This window comes from Anomaloglossus baeobatrachus, chromosome 3, assembly GCF_048569485.1.
Source record: "Anomaloglossus baeobatrachus isolate aAnoBae1 chromosome 3, aAnoBae1.hap1, whole genome shotgun sequence".
In the NCBI taxonomy this organism is placed as follows: Eukaryota; Metazoa; Chordata; class Amphibia; order Anura; family Aromobatidae; genus Anomaloglossus; species Anomaloglossus baeobatrachus.
Window position 1 is genome coordinate 27,309,043 of NC_134355.1, and position 21,804 is coordinate 27,330,846.

Consider the following 21,804-nt stretch of genomic DNA (forward strand, 5'->3'; position numbering starts at 1 on the left):
ATAAAAAAAAAAAGCCACAGTAAAGCTGACAGCTGGGGGTTGATATTATGAGGCTGGGAAGGCCCATGGTTATTGGCCGCTCCCAGCCCAAAAATACTAGCCCGCAGCCACCCAGAATTACAATTCTGGCACTTTGCCAGGGCATTTGGGATAAGCCGAGTAATCGGGATAATATATGGGGTGGATAATCAGCTGTGATTTGTCAAAAATCACAGCTGCCATCAAGCCCTAGGTTAGTAATGCAGAGACGTCTATGTGACACTACCATTACTAACTGTATAAGTCAAAAGAAATAAACACAGACACACAGAGAAGTCTTTTTTGTTAAATAAAAAATATACACACCCTCTATCTCCCCTTTATTAACCCCCATAAAACCCTGCAGGTCCAGTGTAACCTACACAATGTCCCACAATGATCCTGGCTCTGCTACATCTAGAGGTTACAGTAATGGAAAATGCAACCAATCACTACAGTCTCTGGGACACACTGAGGGCAGCGGGGGAACCCGGCTGTGAAAAGCGGTGATGTCACTCAGTTCAGCGGTGGTGACAGCCAAGTGTGACTGCCAAATTGCTGGATTGCAGGACACAGTGCCACAGCGGTCCAGCAGTAATGTCACCGGAGTTCACACTATAGGTCTCCCCTGCTGCCCTCAGTGAATTCAGTTGCTCGTGTTGCTGGACTGTCGAATTGTGGGACACAGGCGTACAGCAGTCCGGCAATCTGGCAGAGGGCAGTGGGGGGGACCCCGAGTGTGAGCTCCAGTGACCTGATAGCTATATTACCGAACTGCTGTGCAGCCGTGTCCCACAGTCTGACACTCCAGCAATCCGGCAGCAGGTTCACCGGTGGTCACACTTGGTACTGTGGGAGCACGACTGTGACCTCTGGTGAACTGAGTGACGTCACCGCTTCTCACAGCCGGTCTCCCTCGCTGCCTTCAGTGTGTCCCAGAGGCTATAGTGATTGGTCGCATTTTCCATCACTGCAGCCTTTGAATGTAGCAGAACCGGGATCATCGTGGAACATCATGTAAATTACATTGGACCTAAACTGTACACAATAACAATAGAGCTATACCATGGAAATAAAGTGCACCACTACATTGTACACATTAATAGTACTGTAATACCATACCCAAAATGTGCCACTGTATTGTGCACATTAATATTACTGTTATACCATAAAACTTACCCCTTCACTGTACACAGTAATAGTACTGCTATGCTATACACAATGTACCATTACGCTTCATATAATAGTACTCCTATACTGTACATATAAAACAAAACCCTGGTCTGTACATATTAATAGTAGTGCTATATCGTATACCTAAAATATACAATTACACTGTACACATTAATAGTAGTGCTACATCGTATACCTAAAATATACAATTACACTGTACACATTATTAGTTCTACCATACCATGCACATAAATGTACCACAACACTGTACACTCCAATAGTGCCGCTATACTACAAACATTTACAGTAATAGTGTCTTGTTGTAGGGTTATGTGGGTAATAGTGGGCATCAGACCTTCAGGGATAAACTACTGACCCACGGGTGCATTATATGGCCACATAGTGACGGGGTGGATCTGGCTATGAGGTGAAAGTACGTGGCCATTGTACGTCTGTAAGGCATCATTGTATCGCTATCTATGCTCCATAGCTGTAGGGGATCCTCCAGGCTTACCTGACACAGAGACTCATCAGACATGACAGGATCCTCTCCCCCTGCGCACCGCCAGAGTGTGTGGATTGCGGTGTTATTTTTAGCTTATTTTCTGTTTTTACCTTATTGTGCTGACAACACATGAATTTCCCTCTCACCATTACTGTACACAATGCTGATGGATATGGCAGATAGTATAACATAGGGGGTAGTTACTGCTGCTCTTAGGACCCCCTTATGAGCTCCGGAGGGGGGGGGATCTTCCATCTATGACCATTCGTCGACTGCATGCAATACTATATTTCTCCTGCAGAGTAAATGTGACCACCGCATGAAAACAACCAGGATCTGCAGCGATCAACTTGATTCCTTCTCTAAAATGTTACATTTTTTTCCCCTTTCTGTCCATTTAGAACTGTTATCGTCAGATCCATTGACTACAATAGGGGGCGCTGTGCATGGGTTCACCTCCACCGTGGACAGCGTGCGATATTCCTTCCTTACCAGCCTGCTGCTTCAGCACAATCAGCCGGTGCTCCTCACAGGTGGGTTTGGGGACAACGTCTGCCATGTTCTTCTTAAAGGGGGTGAGGCCAGGTGCACCCATCATCCAAAAACCGCTCCATCCCTGGTCATATGCTTATGGGATATCATCAATATAACCAGTGGGGAGGATGAAGGGGACTTGGCGCTGACCTAGTGTTGCATCTTTTCATGATCTAGAAATTCTGCCTCCTGCAGCCGCCACTAGAGGGAGCTCAGGAGCGCACCGCCTATAATATCTGATCCTGATGGTCCTCTACCCTCTCATTGATGATATGTAGGTGACTCCGGAGTTGGAAAGTCAACAATAGTGCAGAATATGCTGAAAAAGCTCCAGAAACCTGGCGGGCTGTCTGTGAAAACCGGGACTGTGCTGGGGGATATCTTCCTTTTTAATGAGTCGAGAAAAATAAGGTACAGATGTATTATTTTCTATGCTTTGGGAACTATAGAATTTTGTCAAGGGGTAATAATGTTCTCCCTTTTGTTTAGTAGTGTCTGCTTTAACAATTAATGGATGTGAATACTTTTGCAAGCTCAATTTTTTGGCTTCAATCAATCTAACCTAAATAAGAACGAAACTTGCTTTAGACTTCTGTACAAATTCCCTACTTTCTACACAGCTACATGTTCAATTAATATGGCTATAGATTAAGGCAAAACCTGTATGTGGTTAGTTCCTAAAGTCATGGGTTATTTGTTTTTTTTTGCTATTCTAGTCCTGTAGAGTCATCTGTAGTCAGTGCAGATAGTGCAATTCACAGCAGACACAGAGGTGGGATCAAGCAGAGTAAGGAGGAGGTAGAAGGGGAGCACCGATTGACAGGGAACATCCACTGGACTCTGAACCTGCATGAATAGGCAACACCCATTGAGGTCTGTATCTGTCATTCCATGAGCAGGGAAGGCCTACTGATGTCTGAACCTGCAGCTCTATGAGCATGGAGCGCCTACTGATGTCTGTACCTGCAGCTCCATGAGCATGGAGCACCCACTGAGGTCTGAACCTGCAGCTCTATGAGCAGGGAGCACCCACTGAGGTCTGAACCTGCAGCTCTATGAGCATGGAGCACCCACTGAGGTCTGAACCTGCAGCTCTATGAGCATGGAGCACCCACTGAGGTCTGTACCTGCAGCTCTATGAGCAGGGAGCACCCACTGAGGTCTGAACCTGCAGCTCTATGAGCATGGAGCACCCACTGAGGTCTGAACCTGCAGCTCTATGAGCAGGGAGCAGCCACTGAGGTCTGAACCTGCAGTTCCATGAGCAGGGAACACCCACCGAGGTCTGAACCTGCAGCACCATGAACAGGGAGCACCCACTGAGATCTGAACCTGCATCTCCATGAGCAGGGAACTCCCACTAAGGTCTGATCCTGCAGCTCTATGAGCAGGGAACACCCAATGAGGTCTAAACCTTCAGCTCCATGAGCAGGGAACACCCACTGAGGTCTGAACCTGCAGCTCCATGAGCAGGGAGCACCCACTGAGGTCTAATCCTGCAGCTCCATGACCAGGGAGCACCCACTGAGGTCTGTACATGCAGCTCTATGAACAGGGAGCACCCACTGAGGTTTGCACCTGCAGCTCCATGAGCAGGGAACACCCACTGAGGTCTAATCCTGCAGCTCCATGAGCAGGGAACACCCACTGAGGTCTAATCCTGCAGCTCCATGAGCAGGGAGCACCCACTGAGGTCTGAAGTTGCAGCTCCATGAACAGGGAGCACCCACTGAGGTCTGCACCTGCAGCTCTATGAACAGGGAGCACCCACTGAGGTTTGCACCTGCAGCTCCATGAGCAGGGAACACCCACTGAGGTCTAATCCTGCAGCTCCATGAGCAGGGAGCACCCACTGAGGTCTGTACATGGAGCTCTATGAGCAGGGAGCACCCACTGAGGTTTGCACCTGCAGCTCCATGATCAGTGAACACCCACTGAATTCTAAACCTGCATCTTCATGAGTGGGGAACATCCACTGAGAGGCTGAGGTGACACTTAAAATTATTATATGCTCAGTCTTTTACAGAGTATTACATCACTGACAGCCGTGTCCAGAGCTGATGAAGATTTAACGTTGTCTTTGGAAGGTAAAATTGTGATCTGTCTGATCTATTGATTCGTCTATTATCTATCTTGCCCTTTCTCTGTTACTTCAGGTCAGATCACATTCACTTCAATAGGAACTAAGCTGCAGTACTGAGTATGGCCACTACACAGTGTACGTCGCTGTGATATCCACCCAGTCACTGCCGGAGCTGCAATCACCTGATGAGTGGGGGTGCCAGGTGTCAGACCCCCACTGATCTGATATTGATCCTTCAGATAGATCATCAATATCTATCTCCTAGACATCCCCTTTAATAATGTCCATTACAATCAGTCCAATTACAGTAATTGTGTTTTCCATAGACGCGTCACTCTCTGGAATAGTCACAGATGGAGCAATGTCTGAAAGTGAACTCGGTTCTCAGAGGATAAAGCATCTCCTAGTATCCACGGTGCAGCTAGGACCCCACACCAGCGCTGCCAGAATCCAGAACCAAATCCTCAGCAAGTTGATTAAGAAAGGCCGGGACACCCTGGGGGCACCGAGGTCCAAACAGGTAAGAGTTAGGAAAGAAAGGCTGGGACACCCTGGGGGCACCAAGGTCCAAACAGGTAAAAGTTAGTGAGGAAAGGCCGGGACACCCTGGGGGCACCGAGGTCCAAACAGGTAAAAGTTAGTGAGGAAAGGCCGGGACACCCTGGGGGCACCGAGGTCCAAACAGGTAAAAGTTAGTGAAGAAAGGCCGAGAAACCCTGGGGGCACCGAGGTACAAACAGGTAAAAGTTAGTGAGGAAAGGCCGGGACACCCTGGGGGCACCGAGATCCAAACAGGTAAAAGTTAGTGAAGAAAGGCCGGGAAACCCTGGGGGCACCGAGGTGCAAACAGGTAAAAGTTAGTGAAGAAAGGCCGGGACACCCTGGGGGCACTGAGGTCCAAACAGGTAAAAGTTAGTGAAGAAAGGCCGGGACACCCTGGGGGCACCGAGGTCCAAACAGGTAAAAGTTAGTGAAGAAAGGCCGGGACACCCTGGGGGCACCGAGGTCCAAAAAGGTAAAAGTTAGTGAAGAAAGGCCAGGACACCCTGGGGGCACCGAGATCCAAACAGGTAAAAGTTAAAGAAGAAAGGCCGGGACACCCTGGGGGCACCGAGGTTCAAATAGGTAAAGGTTAGGAAAGAAAGGCCGGGACACCCTGGGGTTGCCAATGTCCAAACAGGTGAAAGCTGATGAAGAAAGTCTGGGTCACCTTGGGGGCATTGAGGTCCAAACAGGTAAAAGCTGCTTGTCATTGATCTCAATGAGAACTGTGTAATACCTCATTTCCCCTGTGGGGGTGCTGCGGGGAAACTGAACACATACTGAAGGCAGTGACCACAGCTGATCATTGAGGATCCTGGCAGGAGATCCCTTTCTGATCCGCTTATTGTCTGGGGAACATTCTAATATGGATAAAATCCCAAATCAGCGGACAATGTTAGCTCCCTATACTCAGATTTTGTTGGTGCCCACTTTGCCTTAGTGATTTGTTTTGTCTTTTCTTTTCTTGTTCTTAGGTGGCCATATTTATTGACGATCTTAATATGCCAAACCCAGAAGGATACGGCGCGCAGCCACCGCTGGAGATGATGCGCCAGTTTCTAGAACTTGGAGGCTTTTACGACACCACGTCGCTTACATGGAAGGTGGGTGGATTCACCTGACTATTCTTCGGGCCGGTGACTTTAATGGCTCCTCCGGGGTCCAACATTTTGACATAAGAGGCCACAAAAGCACTAGAGAAGGCGCCTGCGCTCCCACAGTATACAATGCAGAGCAGAGCCATGTGGGTGGGGCTATAGTTTGATTGACAGATCTGCCATTAACTCTTATGGCCACGTGCTGGGAGATCAGTGAAAATGCCACAAATACACTAAAAATGTTTGTATTTATTGGAAGCAAGCAGAGTCGTGCAGGGTCATGCAGAATCATGCAGGGTCGTGCAGAGTCGTGCAGAGTCGAAAAACAAAACTTTATTTATTTACATAATTTTAGATATTTTATTTTCTTTTTAACCCTTTCACTTTTCACCTTGTGGCCCGCAGAGCATACAGGACACCACTGTGATTGCTGCGTGTGCTCCCCCTGGTGGAGGGCGCAGCGAGATCAGCCCCCGACTGCTGAAACACTTCTGTATGCTGACCCTGCCTCACCCCTCCGTACAGGCGCTGCAGCATATATTCCAGGTAACCATGTACAGGGATACTTAGGGGGGGGGGTTAACATGGCGGCTTTCTTCCAGAAACTCCCCCACAGTTTACCTGAATGGGGCTCAGCTGCAGTACCGGCACCTGCAGCCCATGGACAAGGGGGCGCTGTTTTTGGTGGATTGTACCTATGAAGATAAACTATTTGGCACAAGTAAATACATTGTGAGATTTGTAGGTGCAGCTCTTTAAAATATGTCATAAAAGAAACTAAAAGAAGGTGCAAATTTTGCGTTTTTTTTTTTTTTTTAATTTTTTTTTCTTTTTTTACTTTTATACCATACAGTATTGTCATTACCAGGACCCTCAGGCACAGTTTTCCATAGTTATCTGCTAGACACTACTGCCCTCTAATGGTTTTCAGTAGAACCTGCAGGAATAGGAAGTAGGGAAAGAGCAGAGGAGTAACTAGGATCTGGTGAGATGACTCTGTACATTCTGTCCCAGTCTAAACAGCAAAGCTGACAAATGAGCTGCAGGAAATGTTCTGAACAGTAATTATTGATGTTACGACCTTTGTTATATCACCCTTCAGAATACTTATTGCTGCCTCTTTTCAGGTCCAGCTTGGATCGTTTCTGCTGCATCACAACTTTCTAGCCGAAATCCAGAAGTGCCGCAGTCTGCTGTCTTCCTGTGCAATCGCCATGTACTATAGGACGTGTCACAGCATGTTACCCACACCCGCCAAGTGTCACTACACCTTCAACCTGAGAGATTTGTTTAAGGTACCTGCATCTTCTCCCGCACCCATCATCATGATATCAGAAAGTCTAACTTTCTTATATACTTTGCTCCTGCGCCCCTATTATAACTTTCTTATATACTTTGCTCCTGCGCCCCTATTATAACTTCCTCATATACTTTGCTCCTGCGCCCCTATCATAACTTCCTCATATACTTTGCTCCTGCGCCCCTATTATAACTTCCTCATATACTTTGCTCCTGCGCCCCTATTATAACTTCCTCATATACTTTGCTCCTGCACCCCTATTATAACTTTCTCCTATACTTTGCTCCTGCGCCCCTATTATACCTTTCTCATATACTTTGCTCCTGCGCCCCTATCATAACTTCCTCATATACTTTGCTCCTGCGCCCCTATTATACCTTTCTCATATACTTTGCTGATGCGCCCCTATAATAACTTCCTCATATACTGTGCTCCTGCGCCCCTATTATAACTTCCTCATATACTTTGCTCCTGCGCCCCTATTATAACTTCCTCATATACTCTGCTCCTGCGCCCCTATTATAACTTCCTCATATACTTTGCTCCTGCTCCCCTATTATAACTTCCTCATATACTTTGCTCCTGCACCCCTACTATAACTTCCTCATATACTTTGCTCCTGCGCCCCTATTATAACTTCATCATATACTTTGCTCCTGCGCCCCTATTATACCTTTCTCATATACTTTGCTCCTGCGCCCCTATCATAACTTCCTCATATACTTTGCTCCTGCGCCCCTACTATAACTTCCTCATATACTTTGCTCCTGCGCCCCTATCATAACTTCCTCATATACTTTGCTCCTGCGCCCCTATTATAACTTCCTCATATACTTTGCTCCTGCGCCCCTACTATAACTTCCTCATATGCTTTGCTCCTGCGCCCCTATTATAACTTCATCATATACTTTGCTCCTGCGCCCCTATTATACCTTTCTCATATACTTTGCTCCTGCGCCCCTACTATAACTTCCTCATATACTTTGCTCCTGCGCCCCTATCATAACTTCCTCATATACTTTGCTCCTGCGCCCCTATAATAACTTCCTCATATACTTTGCTCCTGCGCCCCTACTATAACTTCCTCATATGCTTTGCTCCTGCGCCCCTATTATAACTTCATCATATACTTTGCTCCTGCGCCCCTATTATACCTTTCTCATATACTTTGCTCCTGCGCCCCTATTATAACTTCCTCATATACTTTGCTCCTGCGCCCCTATTATAACTTCCTCATATACTTTGCTCCTGCGCCCCTATTATAACTTCCTCATATACTTTACTCCTGCGCCCCTATTATAACTTTCTCCTATACTTTGCTCCTGCGCCCCTATTATAACTTCCTCATATACTTTGCTCCTGCGCCCCTATTATAACTTCATCATATACTTTGCTCCTGCGCCCCTATTATAACTTCATCATATACTTTGCCCCTGCGCCCCTATTATACCTTTCTCATATACTTTGCTCCTGCGCCCCTACTATAACTTCCTCATATACTTTGCCCCTGCGCCCCTATTATAACTTCCTCATATACTTTTCTCCTGCGCCCCTATTATAACTTCCTCATATACTTTGCCCCTGCGCCCCTATTATACAGTGCCTACAAGTAGTATTCAACCCCCTGCAGATTTAGCAGGTTTACACATTCGGAATAACTTGGCATTGTGACATTTGGACTGTAGATCAGCCTGGAAGTGTGAAATGCAGCAAAAAAGAATGTTATTTCTTTTTTTTTTTTTGTTTTTTAAATTGTGAAAAGTTTATTCAGAGGGTCATTTATTATTCAACCCCTCAAACCACCAGAATTCTGTTTAGTTCCCCTAAAGTATTAAGAAGTATTTCAGGCACAAAGAACAATGAGCTTCACATGTTTGGATTAATTATCTCTTTTTCCAGCCTTTTCTGACTAATTAAGACCCTCCCCAAACTTGTGAACAGCACTCATACTTGGTCAACATGGGAAAGACAAAGGAGCATTCCAAGGCCATCAGAGACAAGATCGTGGAGGGTCACAAGGCTGGCAAGGGGTACAAAACCCTTTCCAAGGAGTTGGGCCTACCTGTCTCCACTGTTGGGAGCATCATCCGGAAGTGGAAGGCTTATGGAACTACTGTTAGCCTTCCACGGCCCGGACAGCCTTTGAAAGTTTCCACCCGTGCCGAGGCCAGGCTTGTCCGAAGAGTCAAGGGTAACCCAAGGACAACAAGGAAGGAGCTCCGGGAAGATCTCATGGCAGTGGGGACATTGGTTTCAGTCAATACCATAAGTAACGTACTCCACCGCAATGGTCTCCGTTCCAGACGAGCCCGTAAGGTACCTTTACTTTCAAAGTGTCATGTCAAGGCTCGTCTACAGTTTGCTCATGATCACTTGGAGGACTCTGAGACAGACTGGTTCAAGGTTCTCTGGTCTGATGAGACCAAGATCGAGATCTTTGGTGCCAACCACACACGTGACGTTTGGAGACTGGATGGCACTGCATACGACCCCAAGAATACCATCCCTATACGGGAGCTACTTAGGCTTTAAAATTAACCCAACTAAATGTGAATTGCTGTTCCTGGGCAATGGGAAGGCTCATGTGCAGGAAGGTGGCCAGTGTGAGCATATTTCTATAGCAAGATCATACATCACATATCTGGGCATTAGAATTGGTAAGGGGACAACTTCTTTATATAACCTAAACTACCCACCTCTTATAAATCAAATAGTTCAGGACCTCCAGAGATGGCAGGACCTCCCGTTGAACATCATGGGCAGAGCACAATTAATTAAGATGATGTCCATGTCTAAGTTGATGTATCATATCCAAACTCTACCTTTGCTCTTGAGACATAAGGATGTTGAACTTCTTAATAAAAGTTTCTCAAGGTTTGTGTGGAGGGGGAAACGAGCTCGCATTGGTATAAGGAAGCTGACTGCATCAAAGGCTGATGGGGGATTAAACCTACCAAATGTTAGGGGTTACAATCTGGCCTGTTTATCCAGGTATTGGATGGATTGGATTCATGGCTCACAGAAACACGTGTCCCTTGGAGTTGAGAGAGATTATGCGTTTCCATGGGATTTAAAGGCCCTTCTTCACACCAGTCAAGCTAATCTACCCCAAAAAATTAAGCATTCTTCTCTTTTTAAGGATACGATAGCAGCCTGGAGGGCAGTGAGGAAGCATTACAAGTTGGCATATAAAATGTCTAAATATCTACCCCTATGGGATAATCCAGGGTTCAGCCAGGGAATTAGCAATAAGCTATTTGAAGAATGGAGGCAGAAAGGCATACAGAGGGTCTCCCATCTTTCTCATCCTTCTGAGCCAAGATGGTTGGGGAGGGAAGAATTGGTAGGCAATTATGGGTTGAATCCTAACCAAATAATCCAGTATGATCAGGTGAAGCATAAGGTTATGGCTCAATTGCAAGACATATCGTCGGAGGTGTCACTAAATACATTTGACGGCCTGGACAAGTTGGCACAAACGTCCTCGTCAATTTCATCTTTATACGGGGCAATGCGAGACCAGTTGACTGGCTATCAGCCAGAGAGTTTCTTTAAGCCATGGGAAAAGCAATTAGGGGACCCCGACATTGGAACAAAGATCAGGGAGGGGTGGAGGGCCCTACGAAAAGCAATACTGAATGAACAGTGGCGGGAGACTCAGTATAAAGTGATGCATCGGGCGAGTTATGCATTCAATTTGCCCAGAAAGCTTGACAATCCCGAGAGGATTACTCGTTGTCCGAAATGCAATTTAGAAGCAACGGATCTCTACCATGGATTGTGGCTGTGTCCCCACCTTGAGCCACTGTGGGCCCAAGTATCAAAGTGTGTTGCTAAACTCTGGGACATCAAACTCCTTCTCTCCCCTACTCTGGTTCTGTTCCATGCTTGGGAGGGGGTGAGCGTCGAGGGGAGGAGGAGTAGACATCCCCCTTTACTTATACATGTAATCAGACTTGCAACGAAGAGGATGATACTGAAATATTGGTTGGAGTCAAAAGTACCCTCGTTCGAAGAAGTAATAATCCATATAAAACGGCTGATGGAGTTAGAGAGCCTTGATGCTGGAAGGAAGTCGGGACGATTGGGCACTCACTTCAAAAAGTGGAGGGAGTTCATTATAACCTACTTCAATTCGGAGGAAATAGAACGCTTAATGTCACCATTTAAGGAGACGGCGTGGTATCACTCTGAGAAGTTAGGTGGTACACTCGGAGGATTGGAGGTGGGAGTTGAAGGTGACCAGGTGGGAGTGGGTTTGAGTAGTGGGGGGTTCAGGGGGGGGAGTAGGACAGTTTCACAGGATGGTTGCAAATTCATTCATAGAGTTAGTTATAAGGGTTTCCGTGAGGTATTAAAGAATCTGAGTCTTACTGTGAATACTGTGAACATTGATTAGATGTTGTACTGAATTGTGAATTGTAAATGTAAATGGAGCGATATACAATTTTCTTGTCATTTTGCTGATACTTTTGTTGATATTATTAATATTATTTGTTCTATGTAATGACTTGTTTGCTTTTGAAAATAAATAAAAAATATAATTTAAAAAAAAAAAGAATACCATCCCTACAGTCAATCATGGTGGTGGCAGCATCATGCTGTGGGGCTGTTTCTCAGCCAAGGGGCCTGGCCATCTGGTCCGCATCCATGGGAAGATGGATAGCACGGCCTACCTGGAAATTTTGGCCAAGAACCTCTGCTCCTCCATCAAGGATCTTAAGATGGGTCATCATTTCATCTTCCAACAAGACAACGACCCAAAGCACACAGCCAAGAAAACCAAGGCCTGGCTCAAGAGGGAAAAAATCAAGGTGTTGCAGTGGTCTAGTCAGTCTCCTGACCTTAACCCAATTGAAAACTTGTGGAAGGAGCTCAAGATTAAAGTCCACATGAGACACCCAAAGAACCTAGATAACTTGGAGAAGATCTGCATGGAGGAGTGGGCCAAGATAACTCCAGAGACCTGTGCCGGCCTGATCAGGTCTTATAAAAGACGATTATTAGCTGTAATTGCAAACAAGGGTTATTCCACAAAATATTAAACCTAGGGGTTGAATAATAATTGATCCACACTTTTATGTTGAAAATGTATTAAAATTTAACTGAGCAACATAACTTGTTGGTTTGTAAGATTTATGCATCTGTTAATAAATCCTGCTCTTGTTTGAAGTTTGCAGGCTCTAACTTATTTGCATCTTATCAAACCTGATAAATCTGCAGGGGGTTGAATACTACTTGTAGGCACTGTAACTTTCTCATATACTTTGTCTCTGCGCCCCTATTATAGGTTTCTCATATACTTTGCTCCTGCGCCCCTATGGTCCCTATGTAGTCCTGTGCAGAGTAATGCTTGCTCACTGCCCGGCTCTTTACTCCTCGCCAGGTCCTGCAGGGGCTGTTCCAGGCCAGTGAATCCATCATCATCACCAAGGACATGGCCGCCCAGCTGCTGGTGCATGAGACGACTCGAGTATTTCATGACCGTCTCATAGACAGGGGTGACAAGGAGATCTTCTATCAGGGTCTGTCAGAGGAACTGCTCAATTACTTCAAGGTGTGTTCATAAGCAGTGGCCATAAGTCATGTGAAGATTAAGGCTCTGAGTGTTCCTCGGGGGCGGGATCAACTGCAAGGTCCTCCTGCACCAGTAATATCACTGCAATGCTTAAGCTATGAGCTCTCCTTAAATACACTGTGCTGCTGGCAAGCCAGGAAGAAAAAGATTTACCAAAGTGACCATTGATATACATATTTGTCTACTGTGGGCGCCCCCTAGTGGTGGATGCAGATAGCCGGGGCATTATCATTTGCCTTTATGAAGGTGCCGGACAATGTTATTGGCACTGTAAGATCGCTCCCATCATCTTCTTGTTCGATCAGATTTCTTGGCCGGTGGAGAAGCTGATGAAGGATCCGGTGCAGTTTGTTGATTTCTTGGAATTGGATTCAACAACAAAGGATCGAGTTTATCGTCCGGTGATGAATGATAAACAGCTGGAGTCCAAACTAGAGGAGTACCGCATGAGGATGAGGATGAGCTCCGCGAGCGCCGGGGTCAGTGGCTGGGCCTGCAAGATATATTTGTATTGACCCTGATAAACTCGGCCGCCTAACATCGTCTCCTGATCTGTCCTGCAGGAAACATATGTGTTCTTTAAGGAGGCCGTCCAGCACCTGACAAGGGCGGCCCGAGTGCTCAGACAACCCGGGGGCCACATGATGATGGTGAGAACAGTAACATAAGTAATGTAATGTATGTACATAGTGACTGCACCAGCAGAATAGTGAGTGCAGCTCTGGAGTATAATACAGGAGGTAACTCAGGATCAGTAATGTAATGTATGTACACAGTGACTGCACCAGCAGAATAGTGAGTGCAGCTCTGGAGTATAATACAGGAGGTAACTCAGGATCAGTAATGTAATGTATGTACATAGTGACTGCACCAGCAGAATAGTGAGTGCAGCTCTGGAGTATAATACAGGAGGTAACTCAGGATCAGTAATGTAATGTATGTACACAGCGACTGCACCAGCAGAATAGTGAGTGCAGCTCTGGAGTATAATACAGGAGGTAACTCAGGATCAGTAATGTAATGTATGTACACAGCGACTGCACCAGCAGAATAGTGAGTGCAGCTCTGGAGTATAATACAGGATCAGTAATGTAATGATCATCTGAGATTTTTTTGGATTCCGCTTATCGATGTGTTGTGATCTACAGGTCGGATTGGATGGGACGGGTAAAGTGAGCACCGCATCACTGGCCTGCTACATAGCGAATTGTAAGCTTTTCCGGTTGTCGGTATCTCAGGGGTACAGCCACACAGAATTCAGGGAGGATCTGAAGAAGGTCTATAAGGAGGCCGGTGTGCGGGGGCGCAGTGCGGTGCTCCTCGTCCGGGGCTCTGACATCATCCAGGTGAGATGTACTCTACCTCATCAGACTAGTGATTTTGGTCAGGAGATGGTTCCTGGGGCGTTCTATGGACGTCTTCTGATATCAGTGGAGACTTCTGTTTCTTTCTCAGGATTCCTTCTTGGAAGACATTAACTGCATCTTGAATTCGGGGGACGTTCCTGACCTATTTGACAGAGAAGAGCTGGACGGTCTACTTGCAGAGCTGAAAGCCGAGGCTGCAGAAGCCAATATGTCTGACAGCCCCCAGTACATGCTGTCACTCTTCATGAAGGTAGGGGATATTTACTTTCCAGTTCCACTTGAAACCAGAAGTTTTCCTCTCTATAAGGACACATCTGCAGGTTTTTCCCTCTGCTCTCTATACAGACACATCTGCAAGTTTTTCCTCCGCTCTCTATACAGACACATCTGCAGGTTTTTCCCTCTGCTCTCTATAAAGACACATCTGCAGGTTTTTCCCTTCGCTCTCTATAAAGACACATCTGCAGGTTTTTCCCTCCGCTCTCTATAAAGACACATCTGCAGGTTTTTCCCTCCGCTCTCTATAAATACACATCTGCAGGTTTTCCCTCCACGCTCTATACAGACACATCTGCAGGTTTTCCCTCCGAGCTCTATACAGACACATCTGCAGGTTTTTCCTCTGCGCTGTATACAGACACATCTGCAGGTTTTTCCTCTGCGCTGTATACAGACACATCTGCAGGTTTTTCCTCCGATCTCTATAAAGATACATCTGCAGGTTTTTCTGTACGCTCTCTATAAAGACACATGTGCAGGTTTTTCCCTCCGCTGTCTATAAAGACACATCTGCAGGTTTTTCCCTCCGCTCGCCATATAGACACATCCAAGCAGGACAAACAGCAGGAAAGCTTTGTGCTTGCAGATTTTTGTCTTTTATGCAGTGACTGAGCTTTACATTGGGTCTCCACAAAGTGTCCTTATCTAAGCGCTCTGATTTCTCCGCAGAGGGTCCGGTGCAATCTCCATGTGGTTCTGGCGCTGAGTCCGGCCGGGCAGACCTTCCGGGAGCAGTGCCGGACCCATCCGTCTCTAGTGAATTGCTGCACCATTGACTGGTATGACGGGTGGCCCCAGGAGGCCCTGCTGAGCGTGGCAGATACGTACATCACACAGCAGGACCTGGTGCAAGAGAACCAGGTGAGATCCGGTATCCGGAAAGAATATGTTTATGCCGAGACCTTGGCGAATAATAATAAAAACATGGCGCATCATTTTGCCTCCAGTCTCATTTGTAGCACTGTGTATTAATGTTGTACTGCTCCTCCTCACCTGAGGGGGCACTGCAGGGGATTTACTCACCTGCCTGACGCCTTTTCTTGCCTGATTGCCGCTGATCGATCCCAGCAAAGAGGAAGGCTCTGAGGACCAGGACTTGTATGGGACGGATGTAGGATTCAGTGCGTTGTTTGTGTTCACAGAGTCACATCGCGCAGGTTTGCGTCGCCATTCACAAAAGCGTTTCCAGCAAAGCGGCGCAGTACCAGGAGGAAACCCGGCGGCACTATTACGTCACACCGCAGAGCTACCTGAGCTTCATAGACGCCTTCTCACACACCCTGCAGAGGAAGAAGAAGAGGCTGATGGAGGACAGGTGCTCACTGAACATTCACCTAGGAGACACGTTAGATGTTACGGTGCTGGGAACCCAACGGCAAATACCGTCATGTACCGTAACCCTGCGAATCACAGACCCCAGTCTTCACATACTACCAAATGTACCCCTGTGGCGCCAACTGGTCTTCATCCCTCATGTTCACCAGGGCTGGAAATGTGAAAGACGTTATCCATGTATTATATTTATCACTTATCCACAGAAAAGGTGATCGATACAGTGGGTGATGGAAGTATTGAACGCGTTAACAATTTTCTAAGTAAATACAGTGGGAACGGAAAGTATTCAGACCCCTTTAAATTTTTCACTCTTTGTTTCATTGCAGCCGTTTGGTAAATTCTCATTGATGTACACTCTGCACCCCATCTTTACAGAAAAAAACAAAAATGTAGAAATTTTTGCAAATTTATTAAACAAGAAAAACTGAAATATCAGATGGTCATAAGTATTCAGCCCCTTTGCTCAGACACTCATATTTAAGTCACATGCTGTCCATTTCTTTGTGATCCTCCTTGAGATGGTTCTACTCTACTACTTTATTGGGGTCCAGCTGTGTGTAATTAAACTGATAGGACGTGATTTGGAAAGGCGCACACCTGTCTATATAAAACCTCACAGCTCACACTAAACAAAAATCATGAGGTCAAAGGAACTGCCCAAGGAGCTCAGAGACAGAATTGTGGCAAGGCACAGATCTGGCCAAGGTTACAAATTAGTTTCTGCAGTAAGAGTACAGTGGCCTCCATAATGCTTAAATGGAAGAAGTTTGGGACCACCAGAACGTTTCCTAGACCTGGCCGTCCAGCCAAACTGAGCAATCGTGGGAGAGGAGCCTTGGTGAGAGAGGTACAGAAGAACCCCAAGATCACTGTGGATGAGCTCCAGAGATGCAGTAGGGAGATGGGAGAAAGTTCCACAAAGTCACCTATCACTGCAGCCTCCACCAGTCAGGCCTTTATGGCAGAGTGGCTCGACGAAAGCCTCTCCTCAGTGCAAGACATATGAAAGCCTGCATAGTTTGGAAAAAAACACATGAAGGACTCCCAGACTATGAGAAATAAGATTCTCTGGTCTGATGAGATGAAGACAGAACTTTTTGGTGATAATTCTAAGTGGTATGTGTGGAGAAAACCAGGCACTGCTCATCACCTGCCCAATACAATCCCCACAGTGAAGCATGGTGGTGGCAGCATCATGCTAGGGGGGCAGGGACAGGACGACTGGTTGCAATTGAAGGAAATATGAATGTGGCCAAGTACAGAGATATCCTGGAAGAAAACCTCTTCCAGATGCTCTGGACCTCGGACTTGGACGAAGGTTCACCTTCCAACAAGACAATGTGCCTAAGCACACAGCTAAAATAACAAAGGAGCGGCTTCAGAACAACTCTGTGACCATTCTTGACCGGCCCAGCCAGAGCCCTGACCTAAACCCAATTGAGCATCTCTGGAGAGACCTGAAAATGGCGTCCACCAACGTTCACCATCCAACCTGACGGAACTGGAGAGGATCTGCAAGGAAGAATGGCCGAGGATCCCCAAATCCAGGATCCCAAGAAGACTCATGGCTGTACTAGCTCAAAAGGGAGGATGCCTCTACTCAATACTGAACAAAGGGGCTGAATACTTATGACCATGGGATATTTCAGTTTTTCTTGTTTAATAAATTTGCAAAAATTTCTACATTTCTAGGGTTTTTTTCTGTCAAGATGGGGGATGGGGGAGTGTACATTAATGAGGAAAAATTTACTTTTTTTGAATTTACCAAATGGCTGCAATGAAACAAAGAGAGAAAAATTTAAAGGCGTCTAAATACTTTCCTACCCACTGTATATTTCCAAAGGTGCCATTGACATGAATTTCTCACCAGATGTCGGTAACAACCCATCCAATCCAAACAGGCAAAGAAATCAAACCATAGATGTCCATAAATTATGTTATGACTAATAATGAGAAATGACAGAGAAAAAGTATTGAACACATTACTGACATTTATTTAATAATATGTACAAAAGTCTTTGTTGGTGATGAAGCTTCCAGACGCCTCCTGTATGGAGACACTAGTCGCCTGCATTGCTCAGGTGGGATTTTGGCCCATTCTTCCGCACACACTCCTCACATCCTGCAGGTCCCGGCTCTTTCTATGATCTCTGAGCTTTAGTTCCTTCCATACATTTTCTATTGGATTCAGGTCTGGTGATCGGCTCGGCCATTCTAGCAGATTTATTTTCTTTCCTTGGCTGTGTGTTTGGGATCATTGTGTTGTTGAAATGCCCTCCCTCATTTCATCTTCATCATCCTGGTAGATGGCAGCATATTTTTTATCAGGAATGTCTCATTACATTTGTCCATTCATCCTTCCTTCAATTATATGAAGTTTGCCAGCGCCGTCTGCTGAAAATCAGCCCCACACCATAATGTTCCCACCTCCACACTTCACTCTTGTTGCTGTTTTGAGGTGATTTGCCTTCTGTCCTCCAAATTGTGTGTATTATGGCCTCCAAAGAGTTCACTTTTGGTTTAATCTGACCAGACTACATTCTCCAGTATTTCACAGACTTCTCTAAATGTTGTTTTGGAAACATTAAACTCTCTTGAACCTGCTTTGTGTTCAGTAATGGAGTCTTGAGTGGTGAGCGTGCATACAGGAGCGTGCATACAGGAGCGTGCATACAGGAGCGTGCATACAAGAGCGTGCATACAGGAGCGTGCATACAAGAGCGTGCATACAGGAGCGTGCATACAGGCCATGGAGGAGGAGTGCATTAATTATTGTTTTCTTTGAAACAATTGTACCTGCTGATTCTAGGTCTTTCTGTAGCTCTCCACATGTGTCCTTGGCTTTTGGACAACTCTTCTGATAATCATTTTCCCTCCTCTATCTAAAATCTTGCGGGGAGCACCTGGTCGTAGGGAAATTCTGTTCTTTCCAATCCTGGATTAGGCCAAACAGTGCTCAATGGAACATTCAGTAGTTTAGAAATTCTTCTGTACCGATGCCATCAGTATGTTTTGCAGCAATAAGGTTCTAAAGGTCTTGAGACAGCTCACTGGTTTTACCCATCATGAGACGTTTCTTGTGTGGCACCTTGGTAATGAGACACCTTTTTTTAGGCCATCAGTTGAACCAGCTGATATTATTATTCACTAAGTGGCAGGATTGCTTTCTAATTACTGATATATTTCAGCCGGTGTCAGGACTTTTCATGGCTTTTTGCACCTGTCTTTCTTCATGTGTTTAATAATTTTTTCCTGTGTCATTTCTCATTATTACACATAACATAATTTATGGACATCTATGGTTTGATTTATTTCAATGTGTGGATTAGATGGGTTGTTACCGACATCTGGTGAGAAATTCATGTCAATAGTGGCTTTAGAAATATATTTACTTAGAAAATTGGTGACGTGTTCAATACTTTTTCACCCGCTGTAAATGATCACTGAGGTGATAGGAACGATAGTCGCTTTGCATTGCCACCCCCTTTCAATCAGGGACATTTGGGACCCCCATTCTCAGTATAGTTAGGTCTTCAAGCTATAATACATACTCAATAATAGCACAGAGTGCAGTGAGCGCCCCCTAGTTGTGGCTCCAGGTGAACAGGATTTTATTATTTAACTCCTATAAATTGAATTGGAGCCCTGATTACTGAAATTACTGAATTTAGGACCTAAAATCAATTTGTGTTAAAATATGGAGATATTCATATTATATCTAGGTACTAATAACTTGTCTTCATTCAGGGATAATTTCTTCACCGGGTTATCGAAGCTACTGGACGCAACATCTTCCATAGCGATCATGCAAGAAGAGCTGGTCACCCTGGGGCCACAAATAGAGCAGAAATCAAAGGTGCGCAGCTCTGCCGGCTGATCACAGCGAGCTCTCTTCTACAAAATAAAATATATATATATATATATATGTTTCATTTTATGATCTGGCATCAGTGGAATCAGTTTTTGGATATAAAATAAATTTCTAGGTGTTATTTGGAAGCAAAGCTCTTGATTGATTGTTTCCTTTTCCGGCCTCTTTTAGGAGATAGAAGAATTAATGGTGAAGCTGCAGAAGGACTCGGTGGTGGTGGAGCAGGTCCGCGCCATCGTACAGCAAGAAGAGGAGGTGATGGTGCAAGAGACCAGGATCGTACAGGAATACGCAGAGGTGACTTGAATGCTAAAATGGTACAATGGTTCCAGTTATAAACAGAAAAGTGTCCAGGACCCCAATCAATTGTCAAACAATTAACTTCCTGTATCATATTATACTCCAGAGCTGCACTCACTATTCTGCTGGTGCAGTCACTGTGTACATACATTACTGATCCTGTATTATAACACCAATCTTACAGCCAAAACAAGCAATATACACAGTATAAACTTCAGATTGCTTTATTAACAATAGATTTAGGTAAAATGAATCAAATGGAACCACCCAGATGACGGATGGAATAATGCACATGGGGGACACGGCACTAGTAGTGAAAAGTACACACCAACATATACCAGCAGGATAGTAAGACAGATAATCATTAAATATGTGCTTAGCAGTAAGAGTCACAGTCAGTCTATTACAAGATATATAAATAAAAAGTTATTATGTATAAGGACAGTGAGGTTAAGTTGCAAGGCACAATTCATATTACCAAAGAGTAAAAAATCCAAGAAGGTATCAGTGCAGCAGCCCCCACGAACACTGATGCGCGTTTCTCAGCTACCGTGCTCCTGGACGAAGCACGGTAGCTGCGAAACGCGCGTCAGTGTTCGTGGGGGCTGCTGCACTGATACCTTCTTGGATTTTTTACTCTTTGGTAATATGAATTGTGCCTTGCAACTTAACCTCACTGTCCTTATACATAATAACTTTTTATTTATATATCTTGTAATAGACTGACTGTGACTCTTACTGCTAAGCACATATTTAATGATTATCTGTCTTACTATCCTGCTGGTATATGTTGGTGTGTACTTTTCACTACTAGTGCCGTGTCCCCCATGTGCATTATTCCATCCGTCATCTGGGTGGTTCCATTTGATTAATTTTACCTAAATCTATTGTTAATAAAGCAATTTGAAGTTTATACTGTGTATATTGCTTGTTTTGGCTGTAAGATTGGTGTTATTTTATGTAGCAAGCAATTGTTGATATTGTGGTGTTGGTGTTATAATTTATCCTGTATTATACTCCAGAGCTGCACTCACTATCCTGCTGGTGCAGTCACTGTGTACATACATTACTTATCCTGTATTATACTCTAGAGCTGTACTCACTATTCTGCTGGTGCAGGCACTGTGTACATACATTACTTATCCTGTATTATACTCCAGAGCTGCACTCACTATTCTGCTGGTACAGTCACTGTATACATACATTACATTACTGATCCTGTACTGATCCTGAGTTACCTCCTGTATTATACTCCAGAGCTGCACTCACTATTCTGCTGGTACAGTCACTGTGTACATACATTACATTACTGATCCTGTACGGGTTTTAAAGGGTTTTCTCCTCAACTGGGAAACCCCTTCTGAGCTGCTAACGTTCCTGACTTAAAATAAAAGAACACATAAGGCCGCTTTACACGCTGCGATATCGGTATTGTTGTGCGACACGGGCAAATCGCTGCCCGTGCCGCACAACATCGCCCGGACCCGTCACACTACTTACCTGCCCTGCAACGTCGCTGTGACCGGCGAACCGCCTCCTTTCTAAGGGGGCGGTTCGTTTAGCGTCACAGCAACGTCACAGCAGCGTCACTGAACCGCCGCCCAATAGAAGCGGAGGGGCGGAGATGAGCGGGACGTAACATCCCGGCCACCTTCTTCCTCCCGCATAGCGGCCAGGAGGCAGGTAAGGAGAGCTTCCTCGTTCCTGCGGTGTCACACGGAGCGATGTGTGCTGCCGCAGGAACGAGGAACAACTTCGTTACTGCTGCAGCATCGATATTTGAGAATGGACCCCCATGTCACCGATGAGCGATTTTGCACG

The 21,804-nt window shown here is 45.5% G+C and overlaps 1 protein-coding gene across 1 annotated transcript in view; it reads left to right on the forward strand.

Annotated features, from left to right (window-relative positions):
* The window catches only part of DNAH14 (dynein axonemal heavy chain 14), a 291,138-nt gene that overhangs the window by 196,780 nt on the left and 72,554 nt on the right, over window positions 1-21,804 (forward strand). Inside the window, exons 45-60 of the mRNA XM_075341429.1 lie at window positions 2,098-2,229; window positions 2,509-2,641; window positions 4,247-4,317; window positions 4,640-4,833; window positions 5,831-5,959; window positions 6,359-6,499; window positions 7,081-7,248; window positions 12,640-12,810; window positions 13,137-13,310; window positions 13,395-13,481; window positions 13,980-14,177; window positions 14,287-14,448; window positions 15,147-15,338; window positions 15,620-15,792; window positions 19,560-19,668; window positions 19,855-19,980. Of these exons, the coding sequence (XP_075197544.1) occupies window positions 2,098-2,229; window positions 2,509-2,641; window positions 4,247-4,317; window positions 4,640-4,833; window positions 5,831-5,959; window positions 6,359-6,499; window positions 7,081-7,248; window positions 12,640-12,810; window positions 13,137-13,310; window positions 13,395-13,481; window positions 13,980-14,177; window positions 14,287-14,448; window positions 15,147-15,338; window positions 15,620-15,792; window positions 19,560-19,668; window positions 19,855-19,980 (2,360 nt within the window). The remainder of the gene's footprint in view (window positions 1-2,097; window positions 2,230-2,508; window positions 2,642-4,246; window positions 4,318-4,639; window positions 4,834-5,830; window positions 5,960-6,358; window positions 6,500-7,080; window positions 7,249-12,639; window positions 12,811-13,136; window positions 13,311-13,394; window positions 13,482-13,979; window positions 14,178-14,286; window positions 14,449-15,146; window positions 15,339-15,619; window positions 15,793-19,559; window positions 19,669-19,854; window positions 19,981-21,804) is intronic.